The following is a 14,567-nucleotide window of genomic DNA, read 5'->3' as shown; positions in this document are numbered from 1 at the left end:
CACAGCAGCAAGGGTCATCCTGTAGAGAAAAATTAGACGTGCCGATTATCCTGAGAGGAAATGAAAACGTCAGAAAGATTTTTACAATTTTTTGGGGCGGATTTCAAAAACCAAAAAATAATTCCAAACTAACAGACATCTGAAGAACCTTTGTTTTTGAGCTGTTGACAAAAGGAACTTTTATAGCGTTTATACATATTTGTACATCTTCTAGTGTGGAGGATCAAGTCCAAAATTTTCTAAAAGTACAGGGTTATTACAAATGATTGAAACGATTTCACAGCTCTACAATAACTTTATTATTTGAGATATTTTCAAAATGCTTTGCACACACATACAAAAACTCAAAAAGTTTTTTTAAGCGTTCACAAATGTTCCATATGTGTCCCTTTAGTGATTCGGCAGACATCAAGCCGATAATCAAGTTCCTCCCACACTCGGCGCAGCATGTCCCCATCAATGAGTTCGAAACCATCGTTGATGCGAGCTCGCAGTTCTGGCACGTTTCTTGGTAGAGGAGGTTTAAACACTGAATCTTTCACATAACCCCACAGAAAGAAATCGCATGGGGTTAAGTCGGAAGAGCGTGGAGGCCATGACATGAATTGCTGATCATGATCTCCACCACGACCGATCCATCGGTTTCCCAATCTCCTGTTTAAGAAATGCCGAACATCATGATGGAAGTGCGGTGGAGCACCATCCTGTTGAAAGATGAAGTCAGCGCTGTCGGTTTCCAGTTGTGGCATGAGCCAATTTTCCAGCATGTCCAGATACACGTGTCCTGTAACGTTTTTTTCGCAGAAGAAAAAGGGGCCGTAAACTTTAAACCGTGAGATTGCACAAAACACGTTAACTTTTGGTGAATTGCGAATTTGCTACACGAACGCGTGAGGATTCTCTACCGCCCAGATCCGCACATTGTGTCTGTTCACTTCACCATTAAGAAAAAATTACTCTTCCATGAGCTGTTGCAACCGCGCCAAAAATTCAAAGCTTTTGACTTTGTCATCGGGTGTCAGGGCTTGTAGCAATTGTAAACGGTAAGGCTTCGGCTTTAGCCTTTTCCGTAAGATTTTCCAAACCGTCGGCTGTGGTACGTTTAGCTCCCTGCTTGCTTTATTCGTCGACTTCCGCGGGCTGCGCGTGAAACTTGCCCGCACGCGTTCAACCGTTTCTTCGCTCACTACAGGCCGACCCGTTGATTTCCCCTTACAGAGGCACCCAGAAGCTTTCAACTGCGCGTACCATCACCGAATGGAGTTAGGAGTTGGTGGATCTTTGTCGAACTTCGTCCTGAAGTGTCGTTGCACTGTTATGACTGACTGATGTGAGTGCATTTCAAGCACGACATACGCTTTCTCGGCTCCTGTCGCCATTTTGTGTCACTGCGCTCTCGAGCGCTCTCGCGGAAGAAACCTGAAGTGCGGCTTCAGCCGAACAAAACTTTATGAGTTTTTCTACGTATCTGTAGTGTGTCGTGACCATATGTCAATGAATGGAGCTACAGTGAATTTATGAAATCGCTTCAATCATTTGTAATAGCCCTGTATAAATTTTACACATCCTACTGTCACAGTGGCTCACGTCAGAGGACAGGTTGAGGGGAGGTAAGGGAGAGAAAGGCTGTAGAGCGGCGCTCTCCTGTTTCAGGTGGAGACGATAGGAGACGCCTACTGCGTGGCCGGAGGACTGCACAAGCAGTCTTCCACGCATGCGCAGCAGATCGCGTGGATGGCGCTGCTCATGATCGAGACGTGCGCCGCGCACCGCACGCACGACGGCCAGCCCATCAGGGTACGTACGCAGCACAGCCGAGCCCATCTGGCAACCGCGCCCAGTGAACATCATTCACTCTGTTCACACACCGTGAATGATCGTTTCGTGCAAATTTGTGTTTTTACGTCATTACAGACTTTTTGACATTTCGATTCAATGTTATGTAACTCAGCAGTTAAATCTTCACGTGTTTGTTCGAGAGTTTGTTCCAATGAGTCTAACTTTTGAAGCTTTTGCTGTGTTTGTCTCTGATTTTGTTCCATTGTGTGTAACTGTAGCTGTGTTTGTCTCTGGTGTTGTTCCATTGTGTCTAACTTTTGAAGATTTTGTCCCATTTGTTTCTGATTTTGTACAAGCGTTGTGTCTAACTTTTGTAGCCTTTGTCCCATTCGTTGCATTAACTGTAATAACAGTGCACTGGTGTCTGAAACATGTTCCTCAGTGCTATTCGGCAGTGCATTTGAACCTCCAATATTCGCATTTTGAAAAGCAGAAAATGTGTCTTGATTTATTTGAGAAAACGGTGAGGACGCAAAACCTGAATTTACAGTATTTGCAAGATTGTGTTCTGTCATTTCGGAATCCTGAGACGAGCTGTTGCCGACCGATTGATCGATAATGCTTCCCTGTTCACTAATTGTCTCACTGCCTACACCATTATTTGACGCCCGCTCCATTTCCCTATGCACAGTTACCAAATTACTACTTTGAATATTTGTTAATTCACTACACAGTGGTGCTGATAAGCTACGCTCGTCGTCACTATTATTTCTCAGTTTACTTTGGAGCCTAGTGTTACGTTTTTCACACGCCATTATTGTCACAATATTTCACACGATAACACAGAAAAGCACAATTTGAAGTGCAAAAATAAGAGAACACATTAACATAGCACTGAAAATAATATCTAGTTAATTGCAAGCATAGCTGCGAAATACTTGGTGCAAATCTACATGCATCCCACAACAACAATGAAAGACTGCAACTACAAAGGAGATTCTCTCGACAATTACGCGCTAGCAATAAACAAAAGCTACACTAATTACAGAAACTACAAGAAAAAATCAGAAGATTCCAGAGGGGTATCCTGGCAGGGTCGCCATATGGAACGTCACCTTAGAACAATTTATACATGACTATGTTTAAACTGACACACAATATTTTTAGCGCAACGCAATCTGACTTTCAAAAATCCCTACAAAAGAATGGCCCTGACTAACATTAACCTATACCTTTCACAAATCACTTACCTCACAAAAATCTTCATTACTCGAACTACTGCAATACAGCGAGCGCCACCACTGCCAGCTAAATAAAAGATTCAAACTACAGAAGGCACTAACTACTCAAAAATGGCTCAAATGGCTCTGAGCACTATGGGACTCAACTGCTGAGGTCATTAGTCCCCTAGAACTTAGAACTAGTTAAACCTAACTAACCTAAGGACATCACAAACATCCATGCCCGAGACAGGATTCGAACCTGCGACCATAGCGGTCTTGCGGTTCCAGACTGCAACGCCTTTAACCGCACGGCCACTTCGGCCGGCTCTAACTACTGATAGGCATAGTTAGCAAATGAAAGATTTTAATAGAGAACAAACAATGTATTTACCTTAATAGTCATCATATATATAGCAGTTCATGACATCCGTTCTGTACTCAAAAATCCGCCATCTCATTTCCCACATCCACCATTGCTGGCGGCTCACCTCCAACTGCGCAACGCTGCGCGCTGTTCACGTCCAGCTGCCCAACACTACAATGGCAGACAACAATGCTAACTAGCCACAGACTGCACACACCACAGCCAGTGATTTTCATACAGAGCGCTACGTAACGTTGCCAATAAGAAAATATAAACAGCCTACACAGCCAGTGATTTTCGTACAGAGCGCTACGTAACGTTGCCAGTAAGAAAATATAAACAGCCTACTTACACTAGGACCGTGTCCGCGTTCTGACTTTGCAGCAAAAAGTGTCATTAACATGGGAAAACTGTCACTTCAACTAAATACCTATCGATTACAATTACGAACAACTTAAATTGGAATGATCACGTAGATAATGTTGTGAGGAGCAAACCACAGACTGCGTTTTATTGGCAAGACACTTAGTAGGTGCAATAGGTCTACACTACATTTGTTCGTCCTCTGCTAGAGTATTGCTGTGCAGTAATGCATCTGATAACTTGCTGTGACAGAAACTATCAGATAGTATCTTATAGCCCGCACTTTTGAGACACTACTTTGCTCTTTTCATGTCTCTCAACAATCATTATTTCTTCATCATATTTCCGGAAGAGTCGGGTTTTTATGGTCCTTACACCTGTTCCCAGCCATCCGTGATTTAGTCCTTTAACTCCTGCTAAATAAACTGACAATCTTCGATTGTTCGATGCAGGAATCAATCTTTTCCATTGCTTTATCCATCTGTGTGGATCAAGGACTTCCTTGTTTTTCTCCACCCCTGATTGGCCGGTTAAAATCCCTCTGACAAAACCTATGACATTTAGCATTTGTAGCACAAAGGTCCTCATCACGGATACGTTACAACAATTCGCGAGCCCAGTCATCACCTCGCCTTACAGCAACCCCAATAACAGTATGTGTTAATTCAAGTTCCACCACTTTATGAACAATATTTTGCTTTGCATAGGGAAGTCTGCTAAGTTTCTCCCAATTAGCACCAATTTCCTCACTACAATAAAAGCAGTGTTTATCAAAATCTAATGCCTTCTTATATGATCGAAGATTTGACGTTGACAGTGCAGGGCCGTTTGCCAAAGACGAGCTAATCATTTTTGTGTTACTGTACTTTTTCTGACAAGTACTGTGCACTGCACTTACAAAAAGAAAATGGAATCACTTTGACTTTCAAGTGTATGAATGTTTAATAATGCCTAAAACTGAAATACTAGATGCTTTTGTAACATGAAATTTCTTGCTCTACAAATTTGATGACTTAACATTTGTCATTTGGAGTAGCCATCTTTAAGTTACAGGCGTTGGAGCCGACTTTTTAGCAAAGCTGGTAAAAATAAACTAGAATGAGATTTTTACTCTGCAGCTGAGTGTGCGCTGATATGAAACTTCCTGGCAGATTAAAACTATGTACCGGACCTAGATTCGAACTCGGGACCTTTGCCTTTCGCGGGCAAGTGCTCTACCATCTTAGCTACCCAAGCACGACTCACGCCCACTTCTCACAGCTTTACTTCCGCCAGTACTTCGTCTCCTACTTTCCAAACTTCACAGAAGCTCTCCTGCGAACCTAGCAGAACAAGCACTCCTGCAGGAAAAGATATTGCGGAGACATGGCTTAGCCACAGCCTGGGAGACGTTTCCAGAATGAGATTTTCACTCTGCAGCGGAGTGTGCGCTTCTGTGAAGTTGGGAAAGTAGGAAACGATGTACCACCGGAAGTAAAGCTGTGAGAATGGGGCCAGAGTCGTGCTTGGGGAGCCCAGATGGTAGAGCACTTGCTCTGGAAAAGCATAGGTCCTGAGTTCGAGTCTCGGACCGGCCAACAGTTTTAATCTGCCTGGAAGTTTCAAAAATAAACTAACTTTGACAACTGATTGCGGCCAAACGGCGGCTCCTGTTTTGACATCTAAGTAGGGCATTCGACGCAAAATGTAATGCTCTTTCATTTTGGTAAGGGTAACCATTTCAGTAGGACGCATAGTTTTCGAGTAATGGGCAAACACCTGAAAAAACTGGCTAAATCTCTTGGTTTTTTGGCCACAAAAATTTGTCCCTAGGGTTTTAGAGGTCGAAAACTTGGATTCAACAGATTCTCAACTACATACACAAGATAAAAAAAATAAAATCTACTTCATTTTTTTGCAAACAAAAGGCTTTTTTGTGACCCTGTTACTGGACCACATGTAGAAAATGTCTCCCCGTCGTATCCCACACCTGCTCGATGGAATTTAAGTCAGGGGAACGGAGAGGCCAGGCCATTCGCTGAATATCCTTCCGTTCCAACAGTTGTTCCATCTCCGCTGGTCGATACGGTCACACATTGTCATCCATAAAAATGAAGTCAAGGCCGAATGCACCCCTGGAAAAACGCACCTGGGGTAGGAGTACAGTCTCACAATAAAGTTGACCAGTGAGTGCACCGCGTTCAAAGATGTGGATATCAACAGGCCCACTCAGCATTATGCTTCCCCACACCATAACACTTAGACCACAAAATCGATCATGTTCGACAATGTTCCTGGGAGCGTTGCGTGTTTCCACCTCTCTCCATATGAGGGTAGGTACAGAATCACTACTTAGACTGATCCTGCTCTCATCCGAGAAGAGCATGCGCCCCTCCTCCTCTTTGATCCAGTCCCTACGTTCTTTGGACCATCCCAAACGTTGCTGCCGATGTGCGCGTGCCAACGTAACACAACTGACTGACAAAGCGGTCATCCCCACGCAGTCGCCGTGCCACTGAGGAGCGTGTCTTGCACTCCTGTTAAAAATGGTTACAATTGTACCGTCTGTCTGACGTGAGTCCCTTCTTGCCTGTTGTAAGATGAAACGATGATCTGCTGCTGCAGTTGCCATGGTCGAACATCCCCTCTCCTTTTGGCACCAGTGCTTGTGGTTTTAAACCAGAGGCGGGCAAACGTTGCACGCGGCTCGTGAGCGCACAGCGCTGCACGTGTGCTGCTCGCGTGCAATCGTCGAATGGGGCAGTGGCGACAGCCGGCAGGTTGCGGCAGTGTAGTACAAGGCTAAGCCGCGGACGTTGATGCGAAGCGACCACTACGTAGTGAACGTTGTATTTCAAGAACCGGAAAATGCAGAGTGAATCAAAGGAACGGAGACGTTGAGATTTGCTATATTTTAAAAGGTAATGGGAGAATCATTTTTTCTTTGTGCAAAAACCTGAAAATTCTAAATGTTTAATGTGGGCAGTATTCTCGCTGGTCAGCGGAAGTTTAGTATTGAAGGCCATTGTAATAAATTTCACAAGGACGAGTACAATTTATTTTCGGATTCTGAGCGGATAGGGAAATTGACTGAGCTTAAGAAGACCGACCTGACGATATTAGATGCATCTGTCCTAGTTGCCGTTGTTACGAGAGATCTGCGACTTTCTCTCGTCATGTCTCTCATCTAACTGATTTAATATTTTATGGAGCACTGTTTTCAATTTTTCAGGACGACAACAATAATAGCCCAGCGGTACGTGCAAGCTATAAAATTGCGCTTAATATAGTGAGAGCTGGAAAACCATTTGCTGCATTAATAAGCCTCGGTTAAGAGCAAACATAAGTGATGAAAATTTACGTAACTGTTTGCGTTTGTTTGTATGCAGAAATTTTGTTCCAGGTATTAAACGTATTGTAAACTCCACCTGTGATAATTAAATAAAACGCATCGTAGATAATAGGTACTCTTTCAAACCATGATTTATTTCAAGCACTCCTGCTAACCTTATTCCATCATTCAATAAAGCAAGCTAGAAAAACAAAACGCATTACAGAGGAAGGAGTGGACAGAAGGTATGGTGGGGAGGGGAGGTAAGCGGGTGGCAGGCTTGCCCCTGTGTGCACGCAGAACACCTGTTAACTGCACGCGTGCAAGTGCACCGCACACGTGCAGGATTCCTGCCCGCCCCTGTTTTAAACGCTCCCCACGCATCTGAAACAATGCAATGGGACCACACACGTTACACTTCGTCCTTCTTCCAGCTTCCCAATGATTCATCCCGTGTGAGGTCATCCAAATGTGTCCGGGCTATGTTGTAATGAAGAACGCCACCACAGTGCACCATAGCTGCTCGCTGCTTCACACACACACACACACACACACACACAGTCTTTTCCTCTTCCTTCAAGTGCCTCATGCTGATGGGCTGGCCTCATTTGACACTGCAGTTAGGCTGATCTCACGTCATATGATGCCCACCTTTCTGTACACTATTTGGAGACCTCTGGTAATATGCTACCGCACTTTCATTCATTTCCACCTAGTAGTTAATATGCTATCTTACTTTACTTACCACTTCCTAAAGTTTTGCAAATATATTACTAACATTTGTGTCTGACGTTTGCGTTGTACAGAGTCATGTTGTGTTTCTACTTCTATTTGAAACTACCAAAATACTGGGTATATAACAGTGTTTAAATAAAAAATAAAGATAGGTTCCATAAAATTAGGTACTAATGATATTAATTACGCTTGCATATTACATAATGAATCAATAGTTACTCTGAGTAATAAATAAAAGTTAATGATAATTAATTGAAACCCTTAGCAGCCGACAGGTGTTGTCGATATACCTCGATGGGAACAGCTGAAAATGTGTGTCCCGACCGGGACTCGAACCCGGGATCTCCTGCTTACATGCCAGACGCTCTATCCATCTTTTTTTTTTTCTTCTCTTTCTTTCTTTTCCATTTCGTTCGATATAGTTCGTTGCATTGGGTCTGCTCGGACGTCATAAGACATCCGTTCAAGTTGATCGTTGATTCCGTGATTGTATATATATATATATATATCTGAGAGCACATAGCCCTCTGACCGAACACGCTGAGCTACCGTGTCGGCTGTCCATCTGAGCCACCGAGGACACAGATGAATAGCGCGACTGCAGGGACTTATCCCTTGCACGCACCCCGTGAGACCCACATTCCCAACTTTCCAAAATCTACATACGTAATGTACCTAATATGTTTTTGCCCATCCACTCATTACTCGCGCACACTAAGGTGACGATTCTCGTAAGAGTCATCAATGGTATCTGTTCTTTCGAGAACAGTTACTATATATATATATATATATATATATATATATATATATATATATATATATATATATAGTTAAAGGCTACCCAGCCATTGACCTTCGTCTGTGCGAATGCGCACAGGTTGGCTGAACTCTTACGGGAATCTCCACCTTAGTGTGCGTGAGTAATGAGTGGATGGGCAAATACATATTAGGTACATTACGTATGTAGATTGTGGACAGTTCGGAATGTGGGTCTCACTGAGAGCGTGCAAGGGATAAGTCCCTGCAGTCGCACTATTCATCTGTGTCCTCGGTGGCTCAAATGGATGCCGGCACGGTAGCTCAGCGTTTTCGGTCAGAGGGTAAGCTGCCCTCTGTAATAAAAAAACGGAGTTAATGGATCAACAACGAACTTAAACGGATGTCTTACGACGTCCACCCCGAGCAGATGCAACGAACGAAACGGAACAAAATGAGATTTTAAAAAATGCATAGAGCGTCTGGCAAGTAAGCAGGAGATCCCGGTCCCGGTCGAAGCACAGATTTTTAGCTGTCCCCATCGAGGTATATCAACAACACCTATCGGCAGCTGAGGATTTCAATTAATTATCATTTATTCTAGAGAAGGTGCACGGTCATCAATGGTATCTGTTCCTTCGAGAACAGTTACTAAAAGAGTGCATCGCATTTTCTGATTAGTTCGTCTAGGTCTCCTACATTACAAGTACCACAAGTTGGGGACTCTAAAAATGTGGTTAGCGGCCACCCCTGCTCTAGAGCCATCATGACCAAGACGTTGGAGACTGGCAGCGTACCGGTGTCTGGGTAGTTCAGACACAGCGGCGCTGTGCTCTGTTGCAGATGCGCGTCGGCGTGCACACGGGCGCCGCGCTGGCCGGCGTGGTGGGGCGCGTGATGCCCCGCTACTGCCTGTTCGGCCACCACGTCACCATGGCCAACAAGTTTGAGTCGAGCAGCGAGCCGCTGCGGGTCAACGCCAGCCCCACCACCTACCAGTAAGTCGACCAACCTCACGAGCACCACTGTCACCAGTAGCCGCTAGACATCCACTACTGAACCAGGCATGCTTCTGGAGCAGGGGCGGGCAAACGTTGCACGCGGCTCGTGAGCACACAGCGCTGCACGTGTGCTGCTCGCGTGCAATCGTCGAATGGGACTGTGGTGACAGCTGGCAGGGTGCGGCAGTGTAGTACCAGGCTAAGCTGTGGACGTTGAAGCGAAGCGACCACTACGTAGTGAACGTTGTGTTTCAAGAACCGGAAAATGCAGAGTGAATCAAGGAAACGGAGAAGTGGAGATTTGCCAGCTTTTAAAAAGGAATTGCTATCTTTTAAAAAGGAATGGGAGAACCATTTTTTCTTTGTGCAAATACAGGAAAATTCGAACTGACAGTATTCTCGCTGGTCAGCGGAAGTTTAATATTGAACGCCATTATAATAAATTTCAATATGTTCCCGTACTTAGTGCAATAAAAGAGGAAATTCTCAAGCGATTTGGGGATATATCATACTTATCCGAAGGTTTTGAATAGTTCTCGAGACAATTTGCTGTTTCTGTAGATGATATTCATCCCAGTTTGCAAATGGAATTAACAGATCTACACTGTTGATTCTACAGCGTAATTCTCGTATGAGAGACAAGCTCCTTTTGGCAATACGTGTAATAGATTTTTATCAAAACTTTCCACAGCAAGAGTTTCCTCGTCTCCATCGTGAAGCCGCGAAGATAACATGTTTGGCTCGACATACGTTTGCGAGAGATTTTTTTCTGTTATGAAAATTAATAAGCCTCGGTTAAGAGTAAACATCAGTAATGAAATTTTACGTAACTGTTTGCGTTTGTCTGTATGTAGAAATTTTGTTCCAGACATTAAACGTATTGTAAACTCCAACTGTGATAATTAAATACAACGTATCGTAGGTAATAGGTACTCTTTCAAACCATGATTTCTTTCAAGCACTCGTACTAACCTTATTCCTTCATTCAATAAAGCAGGCCAGGAAACAAAACGCATTACAGAGGAAGGAGCGGAGAGACAGTATGGAGGGGAGGGGAGAGAGGCGGGTGGCCAGGTTGCCCCTGTGTGCACGTAGAACACCTGTTTACTGCACACGTGCAAGTGCACCGCACACGTGCAGGATTCCTGCCCGCCCCTGTTCTAGAGTTTTCCATGCTTTATGGTCTTCATCTGTACACTTCTACATTATGCCTGCTTGTTTTGTAATGCATCTTCCACTGGGCTGTCGCATCGGTCGTTTCTTTTACGTCTTGGGATCCAGCAAAGAACTTCCTTGAGCCGTACCATCACTTCTCCTGACTACGTCTTCCACCCACCTCCATTTAACCTCCCTCGCAGTTGCGATTATAGACTCCACTACAATGGACTCCTGATCCATTCTTTTTTCAAATAGTTCAAATGGCTCTGAGCACTATGGGACATAACTTCTGAGATCATCAGTCCCCTAGAACTTAGAACTACTTAAACCTGACTAATCTAAGGACATCACACACATCCCTGCCCGAGGCAGGATCCGAACCTGCGACCGTAGCGGTCGCGCGGTTCCAGACTGTAGCGCCTAGAAACGCTCGGCCACACCGGCTGGCATTCTTTTTTCCCTACCTCTCTTATTGTTCTAGTTGTGGTCCTCATTCGTAAAACTGATTTTATGCCATTCTCAACGCCAGCCTGTCGTGTGCAAGCCTCTTCACTTCAGCATAACTACCTATCGAGGTGGCGCAGTGATAAGAAACTGGACCGGCATTCAGGAGCAGTTCCGGCCCGGCCATACGGCATATGTATATTTCCGTAGCTACCCTAAATCACTTAAGGGGAGGTTTACTATCTTTGGCCCGAAAAAAGCATGTTCTTTGAGAATCTTTTTCTCGGGATGTGTTACAGATATCAGTGTCAAATTTGGTCAAAATGTTTATTGATATTTCCTCTACAAACTGGAATTTTTTAGACCGGAAATATCGAAGAGCAAAGGCGGAAGCGCCGTCGGAACGAAACAAAATTTCGATGTAGACCTCCACGGGCGGTATGTCACAGGTCAGCCGGCTCGTCTGAAATCAAAATTGACTTGACGTTAGCGAAGTACATAAGATTCTTTAGGAGTTGTACCTAACTTGAGTTATTTGGATCATAGGAAACAAAATGGCGGCCATTTGAAAAAAATAGGGTTTTTTCATCGATTTTTCGACTTCGTCGGTCCAGTAAAAATATTTATAGTTGATAAATCGGAATAAAAGTGGTACAACTCCTAGACAATTTAGTTAGCTTCGTCGGAAACAAAGAATCATGCCAATCGATTCAGTAGATTTGAAGTTACCATACCGCGCGATAAAAAAGAAAGTCATTTCTAGAAAAACGCATTTGAAGTTTTGACTACATATAAATGCAATATTGTGCAACTTACGTTCAATCTGCTATTCCGGGTCCCTAAAATAGTCCTTCCTCTTCCTCACAGAGGGCGTTCTGCTCGATCTGGGCCATCCTGCGCTGCTCCAGAACCGCTCGGGCCGCCGGTGGTGACAAGCGGTTTTCTGCCGCTTGAATCCGGTGGTCGTCCGAATGCTTGGCGAACTGCGTCGAGTAGAGTGCCAGGGTGACGTCCATCGTTGTCATGGTCTTCAGAATTGCTGAATATCCTTCGTTGAAGCTGCTCACTGCCACGAAAGTCGCAATCTCCACACTCTTCGCGCCAGAATGCAAATGCTTGGGGGCAAAGTTCCAAACACTCGCGTTCAAACTTTCATTTGAATTTTGTGTGTTTCCCCGCGAGCACCGGTACAATAACTCTTCATCCGAAAGAAAAAAATTGGTGCTGCTAAAGGCCGATTTCAGGTAGGTGCATTTTTTTGTTCAACCGATAATAAGGAAATGCAATCCGAAAACAAAGGAAGTAGGTTACAGTACGCTTGTTCGCCCACTGCTTGAATACTGCTCAGCAGTGTGGGATCTGTACCAGATAGGGTTGATAGAAGATATAGAGAAGATCCAACGGAGAGCAGCGCGCTTCGTTACAGGATCATTTAGTAATCGCGAAAGCGTTACGGAGATGATAGATAAACTCCAGTGGAAGACTCTGCAGGAGAGACGCTCAGTAGCTCGGTACGGGCTTTTGTCAAAGCTTCGAGAACATACCTTCACCGAAGAGTCAAGCAGTATATTGCTCCCTCCTACGTATATCTCGCGAAGAGACCATGAGGATAAAATCAGAGAGATTAGAGCCCACACAGAGGCATACCGACAATCCCACAATCCTTCTTTCCACGAACAATACGAGACTGGAATAGCAGGGAGAACCGATAGAGGTACTCAAGGTACCCTCCGCCACACACCGTCAGGTGGCTTGCGGAGTATGGATGTAGATGTAGCTGTAGATAACAAACATTTCCGTTCCATAGTCGGAAAAGCCGTTTCAGGGGTGGGTTCTAAACACTTTTATGGATCCAAAAATGCAATTTTAAAAAAATCCTTTTTTTGAACCAAAAGATAGTAAACCTTTCCTTAAAGCAAATATCGGGTTGGTTCCTTTGAAAGAGCATGGGCGACTTTCTTCTCTATTGTTCCCCAATCCAAGCTTGTGTTCCGTCCCTAACAACGTCGATGTCAGGACATCAAGTCCTAATCTTCCTCCTTGGTCTCTCTCTGCAACTTTCAGACCACACACTTACTTCTTGTAGTTAATTAGTGCCATAATTTTCTTTTTCCCCCGGTTCAGTTGAGCACCTCTTCATTAGTTATCCGATCTACCTATTCAGCCCTCAGCTTTCATCTTAGTACGAACTTCAAGAAGCAACTATTCTCTTCTTCACTGAACTCTTTACCGTCTACGTTTCACTTCTGCTCAAAGCTTCGCCCCAGACAAGTACCTTCAAAAAAGGCTTCCTAATACCCCCTAAGAGAAAAAAAAGTCACATCACGAAGGAGTCAAGCAAATTAGTCACAAACTTATCTTCTTCTTTCGATTTCGGCCATCTTTGGACCACGTTCAACAATTCACTTGCCCGGCTTTTTGATCTTTTTTTCTCTCTTCCCAATATTTCCTCATCATTTTCGAGTGGTTCCTCCTCCGCTCTTCCGACCATTTCCTGTTATTATTCTTTAGTTTCGTTTCTTCTGGAAAACACTTAATTTCGTTCACTATTTGTCTAAACTTTTCCCTGTCCCTGATTGACTCACGGGTGACATTAAAATAGGCCAAATCCTTTTTCACCATCTGTATCCATTTATTGTTGGTTTTTTCGTTCCTGTTACTATGTTCAAACACTTTTCTTGTTAGTCTGTTTCCATCCATCCTCGACAGGTGACCATAAAACGTTAGTCTGCGTTTACGCATTGCCTCACTCACTTTCTCAATAGTTTTGTATATTTCCTTATTACTCTTTAGCTTGTACTCTTCTCCAATCTTTCTCGGTCCTAATATTTTTCTCAAAATTTTCCTTTCTTTCTTTTCCATGTTTTCTATTTCCCCCTTTTTGTTAAGAGTTAGGCACTCCGATGCATACAGGCATTCTGGTCTAATGACAGTTTTATAATGTCTTAATTTAGCTTGAATCGAAATGTTTTTTTTGTTATATATGTCTTTGGTTTTTTGAAAAGCAAATTCCATTTTCCTTGCTCTCGCCTGGTTTGCACTCTTGTCTAAACCATTCACTTGAATTATTTCACCTAAATACTTAAATTTTTCTACTCTCTTAATATTGCCGTATTTAGTAATAAGATTTTTCTTGTTATTTCTATGATTAGACATATACACGGTTTTATATTGATACAAGTATCGACGGAAAATGCAAAACTGTACACTTTAGCTGCTGATGAATAAATGTGTGACACTACAGCAAAATTTCACCGCTCTGGTGGCAAGGATAATAAAAAGGAGCATGTGGATACCAGGGCATGGAGTCTTTCCGATTTTCATTCCGTGTTCAGTTGGACAGCAACTATGACTCGCAGACAGACACGTGAAGAGTACATGCAGATATCAGAATTTGAGAAATGACGTGTAGTTGGACTCAAAGAAACCAGTTG

General features: G+C 43.7%; 1 protein-coding gene across 1 annotated transcript in view; it reads left to right on the top strand.

Annotated features, from left to right (window-relative positions):
• Positions 1-14,567, top strand: part of LOC126095686 (head-specific guanylate cyclase-like) — a 230,754-nt gene that overhangs the window by 202,649 nt on the left and 13,538 nt on the right. Inside the window, exons 5-6 of the mRNA XM_049910442.1 lie at positions 1,654-1,797; positions 9,374-9,528. Of these exons, the coding sequence (XP_049766399.1) occupies positions 1,654-1,797; positions 9,374-9,528 (299 nt within the window). The remainder of the gene's footprint in view (positions 1-1,653; positions 1,798-9,373; positions 9,529-14,567) is intronic.

This window comes from Schistocerca cancellata, chromosome 8 (genome assembly GCF_023864275.1).
Source record: "Schistocerca cancellata isolate TAMUIC-IGC-003103 chromosome 8, iqSchCanc2.1, whole genome shotgun sequence".
NCBI lineage: Eukaryota > Metazoa > Arthropoda > Insecta > Orthoptera > Acrididae > Schistocerca > Schistocerca cancellata.
This window is presented reverse-complemented; position numbering and strand designations above follow the sequence as displayed.